Raw genomic sequence first — 27,241 nt, 5'->3', positions numbered from 1 at the left:
CTCTGTAAGGACAAACCAGGGAAGGGCCTGGGGATGGGGGCACCCACCTACCTGCCACGCCTCCCTCTGCGCCCCCCTGGCCCCCCAGTGCCCCTGTCCCCTCCGAAGCCCTCCTCCTGCCCGCCTTTCCTGGCCTCCGCCTTTCCCCGTGGCCATCCCTGAACTGAGGGACGGGCCCTGCTCCCGGCAAGGGCGGGAGGTGGGCCGGATCCTCCAGGCCGGCCCCTTCCCAATGTCCACCCCCGGGGTGTCGGGCCCGCCCCCCAGGCCCTTGGGAGGCCAGGCTGCTGCTGCCCCGCCCTTGTTCCTCCTCCCACCCTCCTGGGCCCCCTCCCTCCTGGCCCCCCCCTCACTCCTTCCCCTCCCCGCCCCCCCGGCCCCTCCCTAGGGAGCCCCTCGAGCCCCCTTTCCCCCCTGCCTCAGAGAAGAAGGGAAACCACTATTCCAAAAGCTCCAAAGGGGGGAGAGGGGGAGGAGACAAAAAGAAGAAATGGTTTGCATCCCTCCAGGGAGGGGGTCTGGGGGGGTCCCCTGGGGCCACTTTCCGGGACAGCTGGGCGTCCCTCCCTCAGCCCTGCGGGCCCCGCGGGCGGGGGAGGGGCGGGGGCCGGCCCCTCCCTGGGGAGAGGGAGCCCGGGAACCGTGCCAGCGGGGATTTTGGAGTGGGACCCCTGGGCCCCGGGCCCCGCGCCTGAGGGGGCGGGGGAGCAGGAGGAAGCCAGGGCCCCGGGCCTCCGGGCCTGGGCCGGGCCCGCTTAGAGGCCGGGGGCGCGCTCCGGCCCGCAGGCTCCAAGCTGAAGCGGGGGCTCGGCCCAGGTGCCCGCCCGTGGCCCCGCTCGCCAGAGCCGCAGGGGCGGGTCCCGCCCCCCAGAAACCTTCTTTCTCCCCCCGCCGCCCTGGGGAACACCAGGCTCGGGTGGGGGGACCCTGAAGGCCCTCCCTGGGGAGGGGCCCGGCCCAATTTGGGCCGAGGCCCGGGCGACCTCCTGGGGCGTAGGGCCGTGCAGGGACGGGAGCCGGCCCCGGGAGGTTCCCCCCCAGCGGCGCCCGCCTGGGGGCCCCTCCTCCTCCCGCTGCCCCCACAGACTAAGGCCGGGGGTCTCTGGCGTTCCCCTGGCCCCAAGAAGGTTCCCGGGATCGGGGTTCCCATCATTCCCCTGTGGCTCTGGGGGTCGAGAGCGCTCGGGCCGTAGAGCTGAGCTCCACACGACTCGGTCAACCGCGGCAGAAAAGTGGGGGGAGCAGCCGGGATCCCAGCCCTCAGCCCGGCACTGATGGGGGAGGGGGTACAAAGGGTTCTGGGAAGGCCAAGCGAGGGGGGCCGAGAGGGGCCCAGGGCCTGCTCCCAGGTCCAGGAGGGGTTAGGCAGGGCAGGGGGGAGGGGCGCTGAGGAGGAGGCTGGGAGAAGGAAGGGGGGAGGGGTACTCGGGGAAGGGAAGGGTCCGGAGGGAGTGGGTCTGGAGCCGGACAGTGGGCTGAGGATCAGGGAGAAGGGGCTCCACGTGGGGGAGGGAGGCCGGCCAGCACAGAGCGGGAGGGAGGACAACGGAGGGTGGGAAGGGGTGCCAGGCTCTGGGGTGGGGTCTCCGGGGGCTCTCTCGGGGCCAGCAGAGTCTTCACCAATGAAGGGTCCAAAAAAGAAAGGGAGCGAGGGCAGCACGCCGTGGGGAGGGAGAGGAGGTCCCAGGACGGGAGCCTCAGTCCCTTCCTCTCCCACGCAAGGAACAGGGCAAGGGGCAGGGGAGGAAGCCCCTTCGTCTGGAGAAGGAAGCTGTGCGAGCCCCCCGGCCTGTGGGGCCGTGGAGACCGGCCAGGCCCGCGGGGATGACCCCCCCCCCCCCAGCCCCGTGGGGAGCGGACAGAGAGAGCGCAGCCAGAGCGGCGGCCACAGCCACTCAACAAAAGCCAGGTCACCGTCCCTTCAGCACCCGCGGCAGGTGCCCGGGCTGAGCATGGCCCTGGGGGGGAGGGGTGGTCTGCAGCCTGCCCCGAGGGTGTGACTGACCCAAGGACCCCCAAGGGAAGCTGGGAAAGGCGGCAGGTGGGCTGCTGGACAGCTCCTCTGGGAGCCTCTGCTGAGGAGGAGGGAGGTAATGAGGAGGGGGCACCAGAAGGCACCGGGCCCCAGCAGTCGATTCTGGAGGTAGATCACAGACCCGGAGCCGCCTGTCTTCCTGGGATCATTAATCTTAGTTGTCAAGAGCCCACACTTATTTTTCAGATGGGGAAACTGAGGCCCAGAGATAGAAAAAATGTTCCTAAGATTCCCCAGGGAGTGAGAAATTTTGATTCTGCTGTAGGATATATGTCTGCATGAGCTGAAAGGGCCCCTGTTTTACAGATGAGGAAACTGAAACCCCGACCAGTAAAACAGCAGAGGGGGAGTCTAACTCAGGTCCCTGACTCCAGATCCGGCAATCCTTCCCGGCCCCTAGTAGGGGCTGTGTCTGAGCCTCCATCGCTCCCTGCTCGGAAGTGTGAGCTTTCCCTTTTATTTTTCTACTCGCAGAGTCTCAGGCCCAGAGCTGGGGGTGACATGTCCAAGCTGACGTGGACGTTCTAGGCCCGGGTTCCTCAAGCTGACATGGACATTCAGGATCTAGTCCCCCAGGCTGACACGGACGTTCTGGGCCCGGGTGCCCCTGGCTGACACGGACATTCAGGATCTGAGTCCCACAGGCTGACACGGACGTTCTGGGCCCGGTTACCCCTGGCTGACACGGACATTCAGGATCTAGTCCCCCAGGCTGACACGGACGTTCTAGGCCCGGGTTCCTCAAGCTGACGTGGACATTCAGGATCTGAGTCCCCCAGGCTGACACGGACGTTCTGGGCCCGGTTGCCCCTGGCTGACACGGACATTCAGGATCTAGTCCCCCAGGCTGACACGGACGTTCTGGGCCCGGTTCCCCCTGGCTGACACGGACATTCAGGATCTAGTCCCCCAGGCTGACACGGACGTTCTAGGCCCGGGTTCCTCAAGCTGACGTGGACATTCAGGATCTGAGTCCCCCAGGCTGACACGGACGTTCTGGGCCCAGTTCCCCCTGGCTGACACGGACATTCAGGATCTAGTCCCCCAGGCTGATGCAGACGTTCTGGGCCCGGGTGCCCCAGGCTGACACGGACATTCTGGGCCCGGTTCCCCCTGGCTGACACGGACGTTCTGGGCCCGGTTCCCCCTGGCTGACGTGGACATTCAGGATCTGAGTCCCACAGGCTGACGCAGACGTTCTGGGCCCGGGTGCCCCAGGCTGACACGGACATTCGGGGCCTGAGTCCCCAAGGCTGACATGGATGTTCTGAGCCAGGATCCCCAAAGATGACATGGATGTTCTGGGCCCGGGTCCTCCAGATCCAGCACTTGAGGAGAACACTTGTGGAAGAAGCGGGGCCGTGGCCCTGCCCTGTCCAGGGTCAGCACTGTGCTTGCCCTCAGCAGACATGGCCGTGGGCAGGAGAAGGAGCATCCTGGGGAGGTCGGGGGCCCAGAACAGAGCCTGAGGACAAACCCGTCTCGCTTCTGCCTTTGTGTGCCCTGCACCGTGGCACAGGGCCTGCACATAGTGGGCGCTTTATAAATGCTTGCTGACTGCTTGATCTCCCAATGGGGTTAAACAAGAGACCTTAGGGGTTCCCTGAAGCTTTAAGTGCCCAGAGTGGCCAGGTGCCCACCACCCGACGGGTGCTTAATAAATGTGCACCGACTGAGTCTCCGGGTGGTAGGTGATTGGGGACCAGCTCCCAGGCAGCTTCCACATAGCCCTTCCTGCTCAGCCTCTCTGCTGCCTCTTTGAAGCCCCTAAGCTCACCTCCCCACAGATGCCCCAGTGGCTCCTCCTCCCCCAGGAGCCCACAGAGTAGCCCTGGCTTGGTCATCACCCTGTATCCACCATCCCACTGCCAGTGTACCCAGGGAGGCCGGCAGAGGCTGAAGGAAGGTCAATTTCTGGCCCAGCTCCAGGCTTTCGCCCTGTGCGAGGGGAGCTGGGGAGGAGCCTTAAAGCCAATGGCTTCACACCCTCCTGGGAGCCCCATCAACTGCCCTCTCACTCCCTATGTCCCAAATGACCAAGAGGAGGAAAAGGAGGAGGAAGAGGAGAAAGGAGAGAAAGGAGAGAGGGACAAAAAGGAGGAAGAGAAGAAAGAGATGGAAGAGGAGGAGGAAGATAAAGGAGAGAAAAAAGAAGGAAAAAGAGGAGGAAGAGGAGGAGGAAGAGATGGAAGAAGAGGAAGATGAGAAAGGAGAGAAAAGGAAAAGAGGAGGACAAAAAGGAAGATGAGGAGGGGGATAAAGGAGGAAGAGGAAAAAGAAAAGGAGGAAGATGAAAGAAGGAAGAGACAGAGGAAGATGAGAAAGGAGAGAAAAAGGAGAAGGAAAAGAGGAGGACAAAAAGGAAGATGAGGAGAGGGAAAAAGGAGGAAGAGGAAAAAGAAGAGGAGGAAGATGAGGAAAGAAGGAAGAGACAGAGGAAGATGAAAAAGAAGAGAAAAGGAGAAGGAAAAGGAGATGGAAGAGGAGAAAGAGGAAAAGGAGAAAGGAGGAAGAGAAGGAAAGCAGAAAAAAGAGGAGGAAAATGAAGAGAAAAGGAGGAAGAAAAGAAGGAAAAGGAGAAAAGGAGCATGAATATAAAGAGTAGAGGGAAAGGGAGGAAGAGATGGAAGAGGAAGAAGAGGAGGGGTCTTCCACCTAGATAAATGGAAGGTCTAGGAGGGACCTTAGCTACAAACTAGCTGAACCCCTTCATTTTATAAAGGAAAAAACTGAGCCAGAGGAAGGAATGAACCTCCCTGAGGTGCCAGGGGAAGTGGGGATGATGTCAGAATTCAAACCCGGGCCTTTGCCTCACACTGAAAACCTCCTGTCACGTTCTCTCTGCTGCTTATTTCCAGGCTGAGAGCGGGGGCTGAAACGGGGGCCCTTCCTTGCGTCTCCAGTGCTTGACACACAGTCGGTGTTTAATAAATGCTTGCTGACCTCCCCAGATTAGCCCAAAGGAGCCTTCGTCCTGTTCCAGTGACTTGTCCTCCATCCTCCAGGAACGTCGCCCTGGGCCTCTGCTCCCCAAGTTACTTTTTTGCTCCACAAACAGGAGCCGACTTCCCAGGCACCACCGGGTGAGAGTGAGTGGAGGACCAACAGGGACCAGGGATCACTCCGGATTCCCCTCCGGGACACAAACAAGGCGCTTTCTCCTGGTCTCTCATCATCCTTTTCTCTTTCTATCACAAAGACCCCAGTTTGAATCCTGCCTCTGACCTTGTGCAGCTGCGTGACCTTGGGCCAGTCCCTAGACTTATTGGAGATGCCATTTCCACATCTGTAAAATGGACTAATGAAGTTTGACCCATCTTGGAGACCTGGGAGCTGTCATTGTGGTCTTCCCCATCCTGGAGGGCCCGCTCAGAGCAGTGAGGGCAGCTGGCCACGGGAGGTGGCCTAGGGGGAGAGAGATCTGGAGCGCATGGTGCCCCTTGGCCAACAGGAAGCCAGGCTGGCTCCACCCACAGGCCCAGCCCCCCCCAACTCGGTGCCCAGCTCTGGGTCCTGCCAGAGGAGCCTGGGGTGAGCTGGCACGCGGGCCTGAGTGACAGCTCTGGAATCCCTGACCCCCAACGGTCAAGGGCGGATGCTGGCAGGGAACGTGACCGTGCCCAGACACACGCGGGCAGACGCTGCCATCGCGGCCGTGAGGGCGGGACCACAGGCGCAGGAATCGCCCCGGGCCGTGTCCAGCTCGCGCTCTCTCTGGCCGTGTCCACACCACAGCCCGGACCCGGGCTGGCTTTGCCCCGCCCCCCATCCCTCCCGGCTTCTCCAGAGGAAGGGGTGTAGGACGGGGTCGAGGGCAAGGGCAGGAGCGGGACCGGAGCGGAAGGGGGGTTACCAAGGTTGACGGTGAGCTTCATCTGCCCCCCATCCAGTTCCAGGCGCAGCGTGTCTGCCGACTCCTTGGAGGTGGTGGCCATCATGAGGCCGTAGGCGCGCTGGGACATGAAGCGCAAGGACACGTCCTCGGCCTCCGTGTGCATGGCCGTGGGCAGCATGATCTTCATGTACATGGAGCCGTCGTAGCTCAGGATCAGGGCCTCTGACTCCTACGGGCGGGGGGGCAGGGGAAGAAGAGAGAGAGAGAGAGAGAGAGAGAGAGAGAGAGAGAGAGACAGACATAGAGAGACAAAGGGAGACAGAGATACAGAGACAGACAGACAGAGAAAGACAGAGATGGAGAGAGAAGGGAAGGAGGGAAGAAGAGAGACACAGAGAGACAGAGACAGACAGAGAGATAGACACAGAGAAAGAGAGAGATAGAGAGATGGAGAGATACAAAAAGATAGACAAAGATAAAGAGACAGAGATGGAGAGAGAAGGGAAGGAGGGAGGAAGAGAGACACAGAGATAGAAGCAGAGAAAGAGACAGAGACAAGGGAAAGAGAGAAAGAGAGATTACAAAAGGCTGACTTGGAGGAGGAAGGGGGAGGCTGGAGAGGGGACCAAGACGGGGCAGGAGCAAACCTCTGGCAGGAGGGGAGGCCGGGCTTAGCGGTGTTGGAGAAGTGCAGCGTGGGCGACTCCAAGGTGGGAGAGAACGGGGATGAAGTGTGGGGGGAGAACAAGAGAAGGGAGGAAGGATAGAACCGGACGGGGGGGGACGACACTTTGAAGGACAGGAAGCTGCAATGGGATGGGAGGGCATCTGCCTGGGAAAGAGCAGGACTGGGTGGGCGGCTGACAGGGAGAAGGGTGGGGCTGGGCATCCTGAGGGGACCTGGGGGTGGGGGAGAGACTAGAGTGTGGGGGGGATCCTAGTAAGAAACTGGAAACTAGTGGGGGAGGTTTGAGGGTTCGAGGGCAGGAGAGACGGGGGCAGAGGTTGGGGGGCCACTGGGGGGCTGGGAGGAGGGCGAGGGCCCCGAGGGAGGCCAGGACTCACCTCTCTCACAGACCCGGCCCAGGAAGCCTGTCCCCACACAGTCACAGACAAATCGGTTCCAGCCTTCTCGGCAGACCCCCCCATTTCGGCAGGGGGCCGTCCCACACTGCTTCAGCGTCTCTCGCGAACAGAAGGGGGCGACGCCCACGGCCCCCTGGGCTTCGGCCAAACTCCGCAGGTCGCGGCTGCGCCCGTCGATGAAGAGGTCCCGGACGCAGCCCACGTAGCCCGCCCGGAGCGCCGCCGTCCAGACTTCGGGGGGCAGGGGCAGGTCCGTCCGCCCCCCCTCGGGGAGCCCGCCCAAGTACAACTCACTCTCCAAGTCCAGGATCTCACTCTCCCCGCTGGCCAAAAAGGGGGTGCTTCTGCTGTTCACTGAGATGGAACCTGGAGGGCCGGGGGGAGGGAAGGAAGGAGGGCGTCAGTGGTGTTGGGCTGCCGAGGGTGGACAGCAGCAGAGGGAGAGAGCCGGAGAAAATGCAGACGCGATAAAAACGATGAGAAAGGGACGAGGACGACGAGCTAGAGGGACGATGGACGGAGGACGGGGCAGGAACGGGATGAACGAGGAACAGGGAAGGAAAGAAAGAATAGGAGGTGGGGAAAGACTGCTGCTGCATGGGAAGGATGCGAGAAAAGGCACAGGGAGCGTCCTCTACCGTCCCTTGGGAACACGGGATTTGACAAACAAGGTTACAGGATTTGCCTGGGTCTGGATTTGAACCCGGGTCCTGACTCCAAGCCCGTTTGACAGATAAGAAAACGAGATTTTGAACAAGTTAAATGACAACTTTTCAGATACTTGAAGACAGCCCAGACCCTTCTTGGCCACCATCTCATCAATGTCTTTGTCATGGCAGCCAAGCACGGCGCTCCAAATGGGGTCTCACCCCAGATTTGGGGATAAGAACTCATTGTTAAAATTGGAAACGAGTATGGAAAAAACTAGGCATCGACCCACACTTAACACGGGACACCAAGATAAAGTCAAAATGGGTTCATGACCTAAACATTAAGAATGAGATTATAAATAAATTAGAGGAACACAGGACAGTTTACCTCTCAGACCTGTGGAAGAAAAAGGATTTTATGACCCAAGAAGAACTAGAAATCATTACTGATCACAAAATAGAAAATTTTGATTATATCAAATTGAAAAGTTTTTTGTACAAACAAAACTAATGCAGACAAGATTACAAGGGAAGCAATAAACTGGGAAAACATTTTTACAGTTAAAAGTTCTGACAAAGGCCTCATTTCCAAAAGATATAGAAAACTGATGCTAACTTATAAGAAATCAAGCCATTCTCCAATTGATAAATGGTCAAAGGATGTGAACAGACAATTCTCAGACAAAGAAATGGAAACTACTTCTAGCCATATGAAAAGATGCTCCATGTCATTATTCATCAGAGAAATGCAAATTAAGATAACTCTAAGACACCACTACACACCTGTCAGATTGGCTAAGATGACAGGGAAAGATAATGCGGAATGTTGGAGGGGATGTGGGAAAACTGGGACATTGATGCATTGTTGGTGGAGTTGTGAATGGAGATCCAGTCATTCTGGAGAGTAGTTTGGAACTATGCTCAAAAAGTTATCAAACCGTGCATACCCTTTAATCCAGCAGTGTTACTACTGGGCTTATATTCCAAAGAAATCTTAAAGAAAGGAAAGGGACCTGTACAAGCATGAATGTTTGTGGCAGCTCTCTTTGTAGTGGCCAGAAACTGGAAACTGAGTGGACGCCCATCAGTTGGAGAATTGCTGGATAAATTGTGGTCTATGAATGTTATGGAATATTATTGTTCTGTAAGAAACGACCAACAGGATGATTTCAGAAAGGCCTAGAGAGACTGACAGGAACTGATGCTGAGGGAAACGAGCAGGACCAGGAGATCATTATATATTTCAACAATACTATACGATGATCAATTCTGATGGATGTGGCCCTCTCCAGCAATAAGATGAACCAAATCAGTTCCAATAGAGCAGAAATGAACTGAATCAGCTACACCCAGGGAAAGAACTCTGGGAGATGACTATGAACCACTACATAGAATTCCCATTCCCTCTATTTTTGTCCACCTGCATTTTTGATTTCCTTCACAGGCTATTTCAAGATCTGATTTTTTTTTTGTACAGCAAAATAACTGTTTGGACATGTATACATATATTGTATTTAACTTATATTTTAACATATTTAACATGCATTGGTCATCCTGCAGATCATCTGGGGGAGGGGATGGGGGAAGGAGGGGAAAAGTTGGAACAAAAAGTTTGGCAATTTTCAATGCTGTAAAATTACCCAGGCATATAACTTGTAAATAAAAAGCTATTAAAAAAAAAAAAAGAGGTAGTGGGGAAAAAATGGGGTCTAAGCATGGTGGGGATTACCATCCCCCAGGCACGTTCTATTTGTACAGCAGCTGGTGTTGCCCCATCCACCGCTGCCCAGCATCTGAGGCTCAGGCTTCCTCTCTACCCCAAGCCTTGGCTTCTCCTCAATGATTTCCATGTGTACGTTAGGAGATCCCGTCTCCCATTTCTTCAACCGTCTCTTCCTATGACCTTTAGTCTCCCTCAGAGACAGATAATCTCAGCCACCCATAGGGAGGTCCTAGCTAGGACCATTACCTAAAATCCCCTTCAAGATCTTAAACTCCCAGATCCCCTCTCTGATCCCAGCCCCCTCCCCAACATCTCCCCCTTAAACTTGCTCTTCCTCCTAGCAGACCCAGCCATGATTCTCCAGGAATTTCACTTTCCTTCCTTCCAAATCCAACCTCCCAAGTTACCTGGCTCCTCTTTCTCATCCCTTCCTGCCTTCCCCTTCCCCACATCCCCTAATCCCCCACCCTGGGGCACCCTCCCACCTGCCTTTTCCTTTCCTACTCTTGAACTACTCGTGGCTGTCGGAGGATGTCTCTGAGGAAAGTGAGCGCACGCAGATTCACCTGAGACCTCCATCGGGCCTTCAATTCTGCCTTCTTTCTGGGAGCTGCCTCTGATCATGCTTACAACATCGGCTGCTCCAGCCTTCCTCCTCTCCCCCCAAGGCCTCAGTTCTGCCCCAGACCCTTCTCTTAGCAAATGACCCTCCACCGGGCATCGTGGGGCTCCCCTTCCAAGAGACAGACGTTGTTTTTGTTTTTATCCTCAGCACCTGGGATGGCTTCTGGCACATACAGGGAGCTCAATAATTGCTAATCAAATGGAATTGAATTCATCTGAAGTGCCCTTCAACGCCTCAAAGCCATCCTAAATCATGATACATTATCTTTCTGTGATTCAGCACCATGGAAAGAGGGATCCCTTTTGGTTGTCCAGATTAATCTCACCATTTGTTCTTTCCCATCTCCTTTAAGAGATGTGATCACTACTCTCCTCTCTTCTCTTCTCTCTTTATCTCCTTCTCTCCTTCCCTCTCTGACCCTTTCTCTCTCTTCTTCTCTTTTCTCTCTTCCTCCCTCTCACTCCTCTCTTTTCTCTTCTCTTCCTCCCTTCCCCCTCTCCCTACCTCTGTCTCTTTGTCTGTTTTTGTCTCTCTCTCCCTCCCTCCCCTCTCTTTTTCTATCAGTATCTCCCCTTTTTGATGCCACCCCCGTTCCCTTAACTCCTCGTTATCTAACCTCTGACCCCCCTCACGCCCCTGAAGCTGCTCTTTCAAAGGTCACCAATGACCTCTGAAATGCTAAATCTGATGGCCTTTACTCAGCCCTCATAGTGTTCGCCACAGCAGCCTTTCAGGCTATTCTTGTGGACGGGATGAAGACATGGTAAAATCTGAAAATAATATGAATCAGTGGAGTTAGAACAGTGGGAATGTTCAGAATCAAAGAGTCGTCATTCGGGAATCAATGTCAGTTTCAAAGTCTCTAGTGGAGTCCCTCTAAGAGCTATCTTCAGTCATGTGACTTCAAACATTTTTATTCATTATCGGAATATTACAAAGTTGGAAGGAGTCGCCAACACGCTGGATAACACAGAAGGGCCCAAAAAGCCCTTTGCAAGCACGAATAAATCAACAAGCATTTATTAAGGACCTACTATGTGCCAAACGGTGTGATGGGCAGTGGGGTTACGGAGGGAAAAATGAGACAGTTCCTGCCTTCAAGAAGCTTACATTTTACTGGGAGAAAACCACATGTTCCCAAATAAACTAAATTTTTTAAATTTTAATGAAGTTTAATTTTAAATAAACTAATATATTTTAAAAAGCACTGTTGTGGAGGGAACCCTAACAACTAGCGGATTCCAAAAAGGTCTCTTCAAAGAGATGGCACTTAGAAAGAGCACAGAAAGGAACGAGGGGTTCTAAAAAGGAATGGTAAAGGAAAGAAGACATTCCAGGCACAGGAGATAGCCCTGGGCAAAGGCCCGGAGGTGGTAGATTTACATTGACCAGTCTGATTGGAGCTAAGAGAATGTGAGTAGAAGCTGACAGAACGAAACCAAGTAAGAAAAAAGGTGAAAAATCTTAATCTGGGTTTTAAAAAACCCTCCCCACTTCAAGATGAGGGAAGCAAGAAGTTTCTCCAAAGTTTGTCGAGAAGTGTGACAAAAGATGGTGAGGATTTCAGGCTGGGAGACTCGGTGGGATGGAAGGCTGGGTTACGAAGGGCCTGGGATCCAGAACCAGGGGGGCGACCATTCCACTTTTCTCTGCTCTGGTCACATCCCCTCTGAAGCCATTTGAGGAGAGAAAATGACAAGCCCCGGGAGCATTCAGAGGACACAAGCTGGATGGAAAAGGGCTGGAAAATCACGTCCAGTGAAGACTGGTGGAAGGAACTGGGAACGTTTAGCCTGGAGAAGAGAACACTCTGGGAGCTGGCCATCCCCGAAGGGCTGACTGCTCTGTTTGGTCCCAAGGGAAGAGCTTGGAAGAATGAGAGAAAATGCTTTCGGAAGAGATCTGGCTCTGCTAGGAAAAGCTCCCTCTTGATGAGAGCTGTCCAGCAGCGGGATGGGCTGTTTGGGGAGGTCCTGGCTGGTATCCCCTCACAGTAGGGGCTTTCAAGCTAAAAGCTCATGGCCATGTATCTGGGACGTCATTGGGAAGATACAAGATGTCTCTGGCTACCTCTAGATCCCTCTCCATTGGGCATTCCGGGTTCTCTTCCATAAGTGGCTTCCATATGAGAGCTCCCTCCAGGACCCTGGTCTGGTCAGATGCCCTTCACCCTGTTCTCCCCTCCCATCCGTACCTCCAAAGACTGGCCTTGGAGAGTCAAGATCCTGGGCTTTGAAAGCCCAGCCGCGGGGCTGAGCTGTTCCACTCAGGGAGAGCCCGGGCTGTTTAGCAGCTCTAGCCCCAACCACACTTCATCCTAGCCATCTTCTGGGCATCCCCTGCCCCCTGTGTGCTTTCCCACCTCCCTTTCCACGTCTTTCTCTGGGAATCGTCATCAAGTGTTTCCAGAAATACCTCCCGGTGCTTCTGAGAAGGACACAGCAAACAACTTTCCCAGAGTTCCATTCACCCTCCCAGTCACCTTCAAGTCAAAGGCATCCCTGTCTGACCCTGCTTCCCCACTTCCGTGTGTATTATCTGGGTCTGTAAAGTCTTGATGGTTAGGATTATCTCACTTTTTTATTTGTTTGTCCTCAGATTTTAGCATGATACTTAGGACATTGTATGGATGGGTAGATGGATGGACAGACGGATGGATGGATGGATGGATGGATGGGTGGGTGGGTGGATGGATGGGTGGGTGGGTGGATGAGCACTTAGTTTGCGTTCAATCAGGAAAACCTGGGTTCAATTCTTGACTCAGACACATCCTAGCTGTGTGGTCCTGGGCAAGCCATCTAACTTCCGTCAGCATTGCTTGACCTTCTTTGTGTCTCGGAACTCATTTGAAATCTGGTTAAGCTTTTAACCACTTTTCAGAATCATGGTTTTCAACGCACATTTCACAGCATCACAAAGAAAACTGATTACACTGAAACAGAGTTCTCAAAAGATTAAAAAAAAAAAAAAACAATTCCTCAGCCCCACGTTAGGAGCCCTCACTTAGGAGCTTTAAGATAACTCTCTAAAGTTATGGACTGAAAGGTGCTGCCCTTGATCAACTGAAGTTTCATCACTTAAACATATGAAACCGTCTGGTCCCAAACTCCATCCCTACATACCAAGTGCTATGTTAAACAAATGCCTAATGAATCTCTCTGTCCGTGTGCCCCGGGTTCTTTCGGCCCCACCTGAGAACTTCTTCCTCCCTTTTCCTTTACCAGTTTTCCTCCTTCCCCCTAAGCAAAGGCTCCTTCGCCTCCCCCCAGGCCCTTCTCCCTCTCCTCTCCCACGTCTCTCAGCGTTCGCCCATCCCGTGCAGTCAGTAATCCTGGAGCTGCCTTCCTAGTCTCCCTGGCCGGCCTTAACTCCCATCTCTCCTCGGTGGCTCCCACCTGGACCGGCTGCCAGCGTCCCAGACTCGGCCAAAGCCATCATCTTCTCCTATAATATAGATGATATAATATAATGGAATATAATATAATATAATAAATAGGTTGCTCTTTCTTCTGTCTCTGCTCTTTCTTACACCATTTTAGGGCATCGCCCAGGCCTGGCACCTCCCCGGCTCTTGCTCTGCCTTCCCTCCAATCTACTGCCAAACATCGGCAATTTCACTTCCACAGCGCCCCCATCTGTTCTCCTTCTCTCTGCTCCCACAATAAGCCCCATTCTCCTTCCAGGCTCTCTCCTCTCCCCTTTCTTCCTCCTGGACGGCTCAGTCACCTCTTCATCGCTCTCCCTTTTCCCAATCCCTGCGTGCAAGATGATACTCCTCGACTGTCCGACGGTGACATTCCCCTGCTCGAGAAAATCCATCCCCTCCCTGCAAAATCAAGCGAAAACTCCTTTGTTCGGGGTCGGAAATGCTTCCCAAGAGGGCTCAGCCCATCCTTCCAGGCCAAGTGAGCTCCCTCTCATTCTCCCTTCTGGTCGCCCGGTACGGGAAGTCCCTTCTCCTGCTGGATCCCAGCCTGGAAGCCATCCGGCTCCCTTCTCTGCTCACTTCAAAGTGCAGCCCAGGGGCCGTCTCCTCCTTCGGAGACCCCTTCCCTTTGCTCCTGCCTCCCAATGACTTCGTATTCGCCTCAGATCTCGTATGCACGTTCTTTTATGCCGGCGTCTCCTCGGATAGAATGAAAGCTGCTTTCTTCAGAGCACGAGTCGTTTGGTCTTGGTCTCCCCGGAGCCTTCCAAGCTAGAATTGGTCTGATCAGCTCCAGTCGGACATCCTGCCTCCTGACCCCTACATAATGATGTCATCCTGGTCCTCTTCCAGCATCGAAGACAACAAAGAGTCCCAGCAAAGTGCCCACAAAATGCAGGGGCCGAGGAATTAGCGCTGATTGATCTTTGCCTTTAAGGCTCCTTCTCTTCCCTCAAGGCACAGCTCAGGTACAAACCCCTCGGAAGAGTTCCTTCATCACCGTACCTGAAAGTATTCTCTCTCTCTGTCTCTGTCTCTCTGTCTTTCTCTCTCCTCTCTCTGTCTCTGTCTCTCTCTCTCTGTCTCTTTCTGTCTTTCTCTCTGATTCTCTCTGTTTCCTCCAGCGTTCCTAGGGCTCTCTTTTGTCTGCCCCAAATGGCCAGGAGCTATGACCCTTTGGGAAGTATTCTAGGTCTCCAATGAGAGGGAGGAGAACTCCAAGTGATCCTTATGAAAAACCAATCAATTATGCCCCCGACAGTGTGTTCTGGGGACGCAAAGGCAAAAGTGAAATACTCCCTGCCTTGGGGGAGCTTTCCTTCCGTCCGGGAGGCCACACATTCATACACAAGAGTCAGAGGGTGTTTCCCATTCCCCCAACGGCAATTAGGGCGACTAGTGAGACGTTCTAGGTTTTAATACCTCCAGGAGAGGAGGAGACTTCCTTGGCTGAGCCAAAGAATGAATCCAAGGTGGTAATTAGGTGTGAGAGTCTGCTCAAACAACCGAAGGTGCAAACAGGATGCAAACCGTTTAGCTAATTATGGTGGGAAGAGTCCAAGTCCTAGCTTGGATGATGTCAAACGACGGAATGTTCGGAGCCAATCAGGATCTCGGCTTCGGAATATCCGACAAGGCGACCCCTGCCGGGCCGTCCCAGCAACAAGGCGATCCCCATGGGGGTGCTCCCAGGGATATCCCAATGACAAGGCGACCCCTGTGGGGCGTCCCGGCGACAAGGTGATTCCCACAGGAACATCCTGGAGACAAGGCGACCCCCGTGGGCCGTCCCGGCGACAAGGTGATTCCCACAGGAACATCCTGGAGACAAGGCGATCCCCGTGGGCCGTCCCGGCGACTTCTTGGGCATTTAGCTGCCTGCAGCTGCTTCTCCCTCTCTTCCCCTTTCCACTGGCCGCGTCATTGAAGAAACTAGAGAAATCATTGTTAAAGAATCGGGAGGGACAACAAGAACTCGATGGGAAGTCTCCCTTCTCGATGCCGAGAACTGCAGTTCAAGACACTATGAGGGCCCAAGGCTCATAGCCCAGCACTCACCTGGTGGCTACTGGACAACACTCCCAAGCGGAGAGAAGGATTTCCAATAAAGACGCAGAGGACTCTCAACTTGGGGATCTCTAAGCTTGAGCACTGGATGGGCTTGTGGGAGAGCGTGCCCCTGGTTGGGGGCGTGATTTTTATTATTATTCTTACCCGAGTCAATACCCATATGTCTCAAGATAGGCAAATTAGCACTTATATGATTTACATGTTATAATTATATTAAATTAATAACTCCCTGGCCGGCCGATTGATAATCAGTGGGGACGGCAGCAGTGGGTGTTCTTAAGCAACGTGACTGAAGAAATCCCCCCCTCAGGGTTACCCCTAGCACCCCGAGCAGAAGTGCTCCCAATCATCTTTTAGGGACCCAACACTACCAGCCTTGGCAGGAATTGGGAAGTCGCTGCAGACGGGTGTTGCCTGAGCGTACACGGCATATAAACAAAGTGAATTTGTCGTTGCCCAGTTATTCCAGTTCTGTCTGACTCTGTTTCTCATTTGGGGTTTTCTTGACAAGATACTGGAGGAGTTTGCCATTTTCTTCTCCAGCTCATTTAACAGATGAGGAAACTGAGGCAAACAGGGTAAAGTGACTTTGTCCCGAGCTGGGAAGTATTTGAGGCTGGATTGGAGCTCAGGAAAATGAATCTTCCTGACTCGAGACCCGGCACGCTAGCCACTTCACCCCCAAAATGCTCAAGCAAAGTGAAGGCCCTGAGAGAGAGGACATGAGCAACTAGGGGAGCATGAGAGGTTTCTATGGAGAAGGTGGTGAGAGACCTGGATCAGGGACCCTGGATAAGACATATTAACTTCCCTAAGCCTCCATTTTCTCATCTCTAAAGTGGGCATAAGAACAAGCATGTCACAGACACATGGCTTTTGCTCGCTGGGCAAGAGGCACTTTGTGAACCTTCTCAGGCTCTGGCACCGGAAGAGACTGCTCTTGTGAAGGGTCAGAGAATGAAGGAGAGCGAATAGCGGCAAGAGTGGTGAGCAATTTTGGTTCAAACCCCACCTCAGATAACTGTGAGATCCTGCCTCAGTTTCCTGATCTGTAGAATGGAGCTAATAATCTTTGGGGTACCAACCTCCCAGGTGAGATATCGTTTACAAGGTTTTTGCATATCTTGATGTACCATGTAAGTTCCTTAAGAGCAGGGGCTGAGCCCTGAAGTCAGGAGGACCTGAGTTCAAATCTGGCCTCAGACACTTAACACTTCCTGGCTGTGGGACCCTGGGCAAGTCAATTAACCCCAATTGCCTCAGCAAAAAAAAAAAAAAAAAAAAAAAAAAAAAAAAAAAAAAAAAAAAAAAAAAAAAAAAAGGAAGAAAAGAAAAGTAGGGGCTGTTTTTTACCCTTATTGGTATCCCCAGTTCCTGGCACATAGTAGGTACTTAATAAATGCTCACTGATTATGTAAATATCAAATTTTCCAATCATTCCTCCTATTCCTCCTATCCCATAGGGATCTTTCCCCAGAATATAGCCTCTCTTGTCAGAGGGGAAGGAGGCAGTGGAATGGCAGGGTGAGGTGAGGGAAGGCTCCCCAAGTTGACTCCCCTCTATTCAGACTGTCTCACTTGTTCATCTCCAGCCCGTGCCTTCTTGCCTCTCCTCACTTCTGCTTAGACTCCCAAGCTTCTCCCAGGGCCAGAGGCTCAGGACACAGACAGGGCCCCCCATCAATCCTGATGTCGCTTGGTGTTTACAGGCCGGGGGGCCCAGAACATCCTCCTAACAGAATGCCAGGTCCCGGAAGGGGGGACCGTCTCTGATCCTTTCAGGAAAAGTGCAGGTCTCGAGTCAGAGGGCCTGGCTTTGAATTTTGGCTTTGGCATTTTTTATCAGGATGACTTACGTCCCTTGGCCATAGTTTCCTGATCTGTAAAATGAAGGGATTTCACCAGGAGATCTCTAAAGTTCTTTTTAGATGTACGTCTATGGTCCCATGATCCTCATCATTTGTCAAATATACAGTAGGTGCTTAATATCGTCAAATATACAAATATACAGTAGGCGCTTAATAAATGCTCGTTTCATCGGCTGGATTGGAAGCAAGCGATGAGGAGGAAGTCAGGGAAGAGGGCTTGATGTTTTCAAAAGGAGAGACAAGGCTATAAATGGATGGAAGGAAATGGAGGGAGGGTGGGAAGGAAAGATGGCGGCAGGGTTCTCCCTCCTGAGGGCCCCCTGACCTTTGCGCCCGTCCCTCTGGAAGTCCACGTGGCACCACTCCCCGTCGTTGACCTTCCGGTTGGACGCCCGAAGCTTGATGCCTCCGGAGCCCATGTCCAGGAGCAGGTAGAGGTAGCCGTCCAACAGCTCCATGGCGAAGTAGTCGGCCCGGGCCGCCCCGTGGCCCCCTTGCCCGCCTCCCGCCCGCCGGCCCTGGCTGAAGAGGAGCAGCCCGTTGGGCTCCGTGGTGCGGAAGTCCAGGCTCACCGAGCCCGTGCGCTTGGCGCTCCAGCGGGGCAGGGCCACGAAAGCCTCGGGGCTCTCGAAGGTCACGGGGTCCAGGGCGGCCACGTCCTCGCAGCGGAAAGACAGATCGCCCTGAAGCTTCATCTTGGGGTCCCCTTCCCGGGCCAGCCTGGACAGCTCCAGCTTAAAGTCGTTGTTCTTATAGACCACCTGCAGGGGACACTGGAGTCAGAGGCAAGGGGCCGCCCTTCCCTGCCCTCCCCCCCTTCCCCAGAGGGGTCACTCTGCCGCCGCTCCGGCTCTCACAGGCCGGGGGGGCGGGGGGGGGGCTGCCAAGGTCACCCCTCCCCCAGCGCCGGAAGAGGAAGCTGAGAGCCAGAAGATGGAGCTTTCCTTGGTCATTCAGCTTAAGAAGCAGAGTTGGGATTTGAACCCAGGGCCCAGACTCCCCTCCCCTTCCCATTGCTTCCCTTCACAGGAGGAGGCCCATGAGCTGCCATCCCAAGTCCCTGCCCCATCTGCCGGAGGGGTGGCAGCGCGGGCTCACGGGGAGGACTTGAGATCTGGAGTGAAAGACCCTCCGCTCCTGTCGGGGCAAGTCACTCTCCAGGCCTCGGTTTACTCGTGTGTAAAATGGGAGGGAGAGAACAGAGGGTCTCTGAGGTTTCTTCTAGCTCTGAGCCTAAGAACCCGTCGGCCAATGAAGGTGGATAATCCCTCCTCTGGGCCTCAGTTTCCCTCTGACACAGGAAGTCATAAGGATTAGACGAGGCTGAAAGCTTTAGAGCTTTTCACCAAATTCAGGTAATTTTGACCCGGAGGCCCCGAAGTTATTTTTTAAGGTTATAACTGCTCCCCACAGCCCTGGTTTCCCCCGTGATGCTCCATGTTTTGCTTTCTGTACTAAAAAACCTCGCTCTGAGAAGGGCTCCGCCAGGCGGGGCCGGGGAGACACGGAGAGGAGCTTCGAGGCCTCCCCAGGGAGAGCTGGATTCGGGAGCGACCTCCCGGGGCCGGATTTGGGGGGCTCTGAGCCCGGAGCTGCGGAGACCCCGGCCCGTCCCAGCTGCCCACGGGGCTGCGGCGAGTTACCGTCCTATCTGTGCTGGGAAGGTGGGGAGGGGGCGGGGGCGGGGCCACGCCGGCCCCTGACCCAGGCCACGGGAGATTCCGGCCCTTGGCCCACTCACATCCTTGAGACATCCCATGAAGTTGTTGCTGACCGGGGAGCCCGGCAAGTCTGCCGTGTTGGGGCTGCCCCCGATGTAGAAGAAGTCGTCCGAGCCCAGCATGGTGTAGTCCTCCTGGGTGTAGCCGGTGGTGGTCAGGATGCCGTCCACTGAGATGGTCACCTGTCCAGCCCGGGCCGGGGGGAGGAGGGGGAGACACAAGGAGACAACAAGGCATCAACCTCCTGGGCGGAGGCCGGGGCTGGGCCGGGGGGCGGTGGGGGTGCTGGGGGAGGGGCCCCATTTTTATGTCTGCTTGTCTCAGAGGGGGAACAGTGGGGAGGGGCGGGAGGGGGAGGGAGGGGCGGGGGGAGGAGCACAAGATTTGATGGTCTCCGTTGGGCTTGGTCATGGGGGGACGGTGGAGAAGGACAGAAAAGCAAACAAGTCTCCAAGGAGCACCCCGAGGTCCTGATTGGGGGGAGGGGCGGGGAATCCCTTCAGGCTGGCCCCAAGACTGACCCACCAACAGGCCTTGCCCCTTTAGGGGCGCCTTCTGGCCTACAAGTCATAGAGGGGCGGGGCTGCCATTACCCTCTATTCCAACTTCCAGGCCTCCTAAAGGCCAGAGACCCCTCACCCAGCCTTGGACAGGGGAGTCAGGGAAAAGGGGATGAGAAACTGAACGGGTGCCCTCGGAATCACAGAGCTGAGGGCAGGAGGTGGCCCGGGAGCCCCTTCCTCATGGGCAAGCGGAGAAACTGAGGCAGGGGAGGGGGCACAGAACCTGACAACCCGGGTCCAGGCCAGAGGCCTCCAGATTCAATCCCCAGGCCAGGGGATCCCTTCCTGCTGACTCCCTGCAGTGCGCGCTGCTCCCCCTTTCCCTCTCCCCGACTCCCAGGAGCCAGCCCCCCCACGGGAGGTTTCTTGGTGGCCCCCTGAAGGGCAGAGTGGGAAAGGCCGGGATCCGGGTTCGAAATGTTGGCTCTGGCTCAGAACCCCCTCTCTAAAATAGGGAGTCACGCTCTAGCATTTGGCTTCAGATTTTACGATCCCCCCCCAGTTCCTAACCCCAGGGACGGCCCTGACCCCAAGTGACCCCAGCTGGACCTGGAGGCGGGGACACGGGGTTCTCCTGGCCAAGCAAGTCCCCTCCCCCCTTGGGCCTCATTGGGCCAATCTGTAAAATGGGGGTGGGTGACCGATCTCAGGGTCCCTCCCGGCTGCCCCTCCAGCTCCAGGCTGGGCAGGGCTGGGCTAGCTGGGGGTCCAGAAGCACTCAGAGACCGTGGCCCGAGACAGAACAACCGGGGCCAGCCCGGCTCCAAGCAGACTTGCTAGCCGGATGGAGGGACTCCAAAGCCAAGGCCGCCCCAGGCTTGCTGCACTGGGCTGGGTGGGCAGGAGGCTCATGGGGAGAGAGCTGGGGAAGGGGCCCCAGACTCGGGGAAAGAAATTTTAAGGAAGATGCTTATGGCATAATGGACAGGAGGAGGTTAAAGGGCCCGGGCCAGAGAAGCTGGAGTGGGGGCACGGGATCCCCAGGTTCCACCGTCTGCCCTGCCTCTGTTGGACCCCCATCCCCTCCTCGCCCACTCATCACCCCCCATATGCGCCCCAGCCCCTGCCTCAGTTTCCCCTCTCTGAAAGGGCCCGTGGCGGGGGCAGAGTTGGGGGGGAGAAGCGGCAGTGCAGCCACGTCCTGCGAGACCCCCCTCCAGCCCATACGCACATGCCGCCGGCCATCTTCATCCTCGGGCCTCGGGGGCCTTGTCCACAGAGGTCGAGGGGGGGTTCAGGGCAGGGCAGGGAAGCAGAGTAAAGGGGGAAAGGAGCCTTTTCTCGGATGCTCTCCGGGCTCCACCAGAACATGTTCCGAGAGCCAGGGACCGGGGGGGGGGGGGGGGGCTGCCCCTGGGAACCATCAAACCTTGTGCTGGAGGAGGGCTGCCTGGAGGGGGGGGGGGGGGGGGGGGGGGGGGGGGGCGGCTGCCACGGGAGGGAGGCTGAGCTGACAGTCTGGGAGGGCTGTTGGGGTTTTGGTGTCTGTATTACTGGTTGTTTCTGGTTGTTTCTTGTTTTTATTTTTTTAATGGGGGGAGGCCAAGTTGGAGAGTTTATTTCCTCTTCCCCCTGTGGGTTCGGGGGGGACATTGGGGAAGGGGAGGAAAGGGCTCGTTAGTATGAGTCACGAACACGTGCAGATGAGGTTAGAGCGGGCGAGGAAGGGTCTCGGGGTGGGAGAGGCTGGGGGGGTTCGGGAGGAACAGGAGCAGAGGCTGAGGTAAGAACGAGAGTGAAAGTCAGTAGGAGCAGAAATGAGGAAGAAGGGGGGGCACTGGGACAGAGTCCGAGGTGGGGGAAAGGTGGAGGCCAGAAGTGGAGGTTGAGTTGTTGAGAATGCTGGGGCTGGGCTAGAGGGATGAGGTGGAGAAGGAGCCACAATGGAGGCCGAGATGGCCCCTCTTGTCACTGATCCCAGGCCTGCTGCTCCTTCCTCTGCTCCCCAACCTGTCCCTCTCTCCCTCTAGGACGTCACTGACAGACAGTCTGCCCCCCTCCACCGGTCAATCTACCCACAATGCTTTTCTGTCTAGTGTCCCTGCTCCCAGGAAGGCGGGAGCCCATGGAGGGCCCAGAGACCCAAGGCTGCCCCTCCTCCTTCTCCCCACAAGGTCCAGGGGCTTCCCAGAAGCCCCTTCTGTCCCTCAGCCTGCTTCTGGGTAAGATGGCTCTGAAGCGCCCACCACAGAGGCGCCCGGAGGAGGTGAGGAGACTTCCTCCCACTCTCATAAACTCCAGGAAAGGAAATCTGAGCTTCCCGTCCTCTGCCCAGTGACTCAACCTTCCATCCCATCTGAAGGTCTTGGGCTGTAATGGCCTCTTCTCTTCTTTTCACTGCCCTGCCCTCCTCCTTCTCTTCTGGTCCTTCTCTCAGGGGGGTCATCCCCCAGAACCCTCCTCCTCCTCTCAGGCCAGGGGGAGTGATCCCCCAGAACCTCCTCCTGTCAGGCCAGGGGAGGGATCCCGAACCTCCTTCTCCAGGCCAGGGAGGATCCCCAGAATCCTCCTCCTGTCAGGCCAGGGGGAGTGATCCCCCAGAACCCTCCTCCTCCTCTCAGGCCAGGGGGAGTGATCCCCCAGAATCCTCCTCCTGTCAGGCCAGGGGGAGTGATCCCCCAGAACCCTCCTTCTCTCAGGCCAGGGGGAGTGATCCCAAATCCTCCCTCCTGCCGGCCAGGGGAGTGATCCCCCAGAACCCTCCTCCTCCTCTCAGGCCAGGGGGAGTGATCCCCCAGAACCCTCCTTCTCTCAGGTCAAGGGAAGTGATCCCCCAGAATCCTCCTCCTGTCAGGCCAGGGGGAGTGATCCCCCAGAACCCTCCTTCTCCTCTCAGGCCAGGGAGAGTGATCCCCCAGAATCCTTTCAGGCCAGGGGGAGTGATCCCCCAGAACCCTCCTTCTCCTCTCAGGCCAGGGGGGAGGATCCCCCAGAACCTCCTTCTCCAGGTCAAGGGGGTCCCCGAACCTCCTCCCAGGCCAGGGGAGTGATCCCCAGAATCCTCCTCCTGTCAGGCCAGAGGGAGGATCCCCCGAACCTCCTCCTCCTCTCAGGCCAGGGAGAGTGATCCCCCAGAATCCTTTCAGGCCAGGGGGAGTGATCCCCCAGAACCCTCCTTCTCCTCTCAGGCCAGGGAGAGTGATCCCCCAGAATCCTTTCAGGCCAGGGGGAGTGATCCCCCAGAACCCTCCTGCCCTGGGGGGGCCTCCCCTCCCCGGGGTTGTCCTTCGCTCCTCTCCCAGACCTGATCTCCAGGGGAAGGAGGCAAGCTATTCCCCCCCCTCCTCTCGCCCTCCCCCTAACCTGGGGGTTCCCCACAATCTCTGCTGACAAAGTGGAGGAATGGAGAGAAGAGACGGGAGTGGGGAGATGTGGGGGGGGGAGAGGGGTTCAGAGCAGCGGGAGAGAGTCGGGGAGAGGGACGGGCGGGGGCGGTGAGGAGGGGGACGGTCGGTGGGGAGGGTCGGGGACGGGTCTTTGGGGGAGGGGGAGATGAATCGGATTAGTAACCCTACTGTTCCCTCAGACAAAATCAAAGTCCAGACACAAAAATGGCGGCTCGTTAGTAGAAGCGGGAAACGGGAGTGCAAACCCCTCACCCCCCCACCCCCCGGGCCACGACCCCCAGCTCCCCTAACCCCCCCGCCCGGCTTCCGAAGGGGCAGGGGCCGGCTGGGGGAGGAGAGAGGGAGGGAGGCGGAGCGCGTGCCACAGCAGCAGCCAGAGCCGGGGGCGCACATGCGGGTTAGGGCCGGGCCGGGCCAAGCCGGGACAGCCGAGGGCTCGCAGCCGTGGACCCGGGCATGCAGCGGGGGCGGGGAGCCGAGAAATGGAGCGGGGGAGGGGAGGGTTCCTTCCAAAAGGGGAGGACAGAGAGGAGGCAGACGAGAAACCGAGGGGACCCTCATCCATGCGCACACGGAGACCGAGGCACAGCGCCCACTCACTCTCCCTCCCCCCTCCCCTCTCTCTGCGTCTGTCTTTCTGTCTCTGTGTTTGTCCTTGTCATTCTCTCTCTCTCTCATGGTATGTATATGTGTGTGTCTGTCACAGCTTCTCTGTCTCTTTTTTCTGTTTCTATTTCCATCTCTCTGTCTCTGTCTCTGTCTGTTTGTCTCCGTCTCTCTCTCTTTTTTCTGTTTCTATCTCCATCTTTCTGTCTTTTCGTCTCTGTCTCTATCTCCATCTCCCTGTCTCTCTTTATCTCTGTCTCTGTCTCTCTTTCACTGTATGTGTGCGTGCCTGTGTCTGTTTCTGTCTCCCCTTTCCTCTCTCCCTCCTCCTCCCCCTTCCCTGTCTCTGCCTCTCTTTCCCTGTCTCTGTGCGTGCCTGTGTCTCTCTCTCTCTCACACACACACACACTCACACACACACACACACACACAAGCTCACAGCACCACGGACAGCTCCCAGCACATAGAAAAGCGCTTCCTCCATTCTTCCCCATTGGATCAGGGGATTTGGGTCGAGGGGCCCTCAGAGCCTCCCCGACCCGACTTCTTTTATTTTCTGACAAGGACACAAGCCCAGGAGGCCGAGCTGTCCTTGGCGACAGAGCCCGGCTGGGAATCAAGGCCCCCTGACTTAAATCTGGGGCTCTTCTAGGTATCCCTTCACTTCCTGTTCTCAGGCTCTCAGGGCTTTCTCGGCCCTTTCAGGGCTAGGATTTTGGGGGGGGGGGACAGGAGAGTGACTGAAGAAGATAACGGGGGCGGCTTCTGTGTTTTCTCGGGGCTTCCCTGCCGTCCCTCTGCCTTGTGCTCTGCTTCCTCCTCCAAAGACATCACTGGAAAATGGAATTTTGGTGCAGAGTTCAAAATCCAACTCTTGATTGTCAGATAGTGGACTTGCCTTTCCTCTCTGAGCCTCGACAGCCTCAACTGTAAAATGGGGGTGCTGGATTCCACGAAATCTGCCTTCGAGCTCTCAGCTTGTCCATGCTGCGTTAGAGAGGCAGTGAAGCATTGTGGGAGGAGCACCGGACTTGGACCCAGGAAGACTTCAGTTCAAATGCAGCCTCAAATGGGTATCATCTCTCTGAGCCTCAGTTTCTCCATGATAACGACGATGGCACCTGGCTAAAGGATTCTTGCAGAACTCACACGAGACAATGTGTGTATAGCACCAACTTCGGGTCAGTCATCAGCATGAGAAACTAGTGACGAGTGTCCAGGACTCAGGGCCCAGCCCCGTGATCAGAAAATACTTGATATAGAATCAAAAGAGGGGAAGAAAATCCATTAAGCCTCATCTGCCCCCCCCCTCCATTTCCCATCCTCCTCCTCCTCTTCAATGGAGAGCTTCCCTCTAGCCCAGGGTTCTCAAAAGTGAGGTGCAGAGAATATTGCAAGTCTTTCCAGAGGGTCCACAAGTTCCAAATTAGTTTTTCTCTCTAATATAGTTTCCATAAATGTAAGTCACATTAAACAAAAATTCTCTGGACTTCCAATCTTTTGAATAGTGCAAAGGGATAAGGAAAACCAGAGTTTGAGACCCGCTGCTCTAGCCTCTGGGAAGGAGACGGGCACCTGTGGGAAGTGGGGGAGGGCAGAGCCCTGGCTTGGGGACCTGACTGCCACTTACTGGCTTCAACCTTAGGCGTGTCATTGCACGAGAGCTTGAGTGGCCTTTAGGGACCGAGTCCGGCAATTTCACTTTGCACATGAGGAAATGAAGACAAAGAGAAGCTAAATGACTCCTCCGGATTCACAAAAATCCCAAGTAGGATTTGCCTGTTTTCCAGACAAGGTTCTCTGAATCCAAAGCCAATGAAGGCTCTCACCACTGTACCACACTGCCTCCTTAGATCATAGTTTCCTCAACTGTAAAATAGAGTTAGTAATATTTAATGGCACCCCTCCCAAAGTTATTAGGGCAGCCCTTTGTAAACCTTAATGCTTAACTAGAAAAATAGGAGTGATTTAGAAGAATAAGAAATGCATGAACGTTCTATACAAAGTCAAGGCAGCACTCCTCAGCCAAAAGGGCAAACAGCTGGAGCACACCAACAATGCCCCAACTTCCAGAGGAGATTCTGGGGCACCCCCTGCCACCTTCTTCACATTTCTCTCCAGCCCGGGCCAGGGAGGAGTCATTTCCAGAATGCTGGAGCAAGGCTCCCAGAAGGATCTTGGACAGTGAAGAAAAGACTCCGTGGTTCCTTTCTGGGCGCAGGGGGAAGACTCAGACCTGTGGGCCCTGAGGACACCGGCTCCCCCAAAGTTAGAAATCATCCACTTTGCACGTGGGGAATCTGCAGCCCGGAGGGGAAGTGATTAGACCAAAGTGATAGGCCTAGTAAGCATCAAAAGGAAGATGAAAATCCAGGTCCTCAGACTCCAGACCAGTTCCCCATCCACATCATGCTGACCATTTGAAAGGGAAAGGAGCAGCTACTGTGACAAGTGGCGGATCTCCCACCGCTGAAGTTCTTTAAGACCAAGCAGACACTAAGATGTGCCTGGTCGGGGGTCTGGCACATAACAGCTGTTTAAGAGATGCTAGTTAATTTGATGCTGGCCCAGATGCCTCTGAAGTCCCCTCCGGCTCAGAGATCTGAAATACAAAGAATTGGCTCCTTTCTCTTTGGTCATCCAGAGGATCCACCGCATCCAAAGCATTACATCGCATCCGTTTGGGCGATCTGGGGATCCACTGACCGTCCCAGAATCTCAAGGCTAAACAGGAGACGTCAGAGGCAGCTAGTCTAATCTCCCTTCCGTTATGGGGGATTCCCCACCCAGAAGAGCCGTTCCCTTCTACGGCTTCCACGGCCTTAATTGTTGGGAAGGTTTTCAGGTCTGCAGCTACTTCTCTGTCGCTACTCCTGGTCCTCTTGTCCAGGAACAAGAAAAAGAAGTCTTGTCTTTTTTTTTTTTTTTTTTTTTTTCATGTAATGACTCTCAAAGTCGAACATGGAATTCCTCCCATATCCCCAAACCTCTCCTTTTCCAAACTAAACTTCTCTAGTGCCTTTAATCAATCCTGATCTAGTGTAATTGCAAGGCCATTCACCATTGTGATCACCACCAACTTCCTGACATCCCTCTTAAAAACGGGTGTCTAGGACCCAGCACAATATTCCGGAGAAAACAGCAGGATCATCGCATCCCTATTTTTGGACACTATTCCTTGCTCGGTCGCATCCAACTTTTCTTGACCCCATTTGGAGTTTTCTTGGCAGAGATGCCAGAGCGGTTTGCCATTTCTTTCTCCGGTTCATTTTTATAGCCTGGGACCAAGGCAAACACAGCTAAGTGATCTGCCCAGGATCACACAGCTAAGAGGTGTCTGAGTTCAGATTTTAACTTCGGTCTTCTTAACGCCAGCCCATGGAGCCCCTGCTCCATCCAGCTGCCGAGGGACTGGGGGATCCTGACTCTGCCATCTTTGCTCCGGCTTTGAGAAACATGTTACTCGTGCCTTCATCCAAGTCATCAATAAAGGTCCGGAATAGCTCAGAGCCAAGGACAAAATTCTAAGGCGGCCCATCGGAGACTCTTCCTCGCAAGCATTAAGCCATAAATGACCATTCTTTGGGTCCAGTCATTTACACAGCACAGATTTAGAATGAGAAAGGATCGAGGTTTAGGAAGCATAAGACCTTGGACCATTCACTTCCCCTCGATTCTCCTGTTT

General features: G+C 55.3%; 1 protein-coding gene across 1 annotated transcript in view; it reads right to left on the bottom strand.

Annotated features, from left to right (window-relative positions):
- The window catches only part of NRXN2 (neurexin 2), a 157,133-nt gene that overhangs the window by 81,624 nt on the left and 48,268 nt on the right, over nt 1–27,241 (bottom strand). Inside the window, exons 7-10 of the mRNA XM_031941609.1 lie at nt 19,061–19,222; nt 17,645–18,080; nt 6,936–7,322; nt 5,869–6,092 (exon numbers count right to left, since the gene is read on the bottom strand). Coding sequence (XP_031797469.1) covers nt 5,869–6,092; nt 6,936–7,322; nt 17,645–18,080; nt 19,061–19,222 — 1,209 coding nt within the window. The remainder of the gene's footprint in view (nt 1–5,868; nt 6,093–6,935; nt 7,323–17,644; nt 18,081–19,060; nt 19,223–27,241) is intronic.

This window comes from Sarcophilus harrisii, chromosome 6 (genome assembly GCF_902635505.1).
Source record: "Sarcophilus harrisii chromosome 6, mSarHar1.11, whole genome shotgun sequence".
In the NCBI taxonomy this organism is placed as follows: domain Eukaryota; kingdom Metazoa; phylum Chordata; class Mammalia; order Dasyuromorphia; family Dasyuridae; genus Sarcophilus; species Sarcophilus harrisii.
The sequence above is the reverse complement of the archived record's forward strand: the minus strand, read 5'-3'. Positions and strand labels throughout refer to the sequence as shown.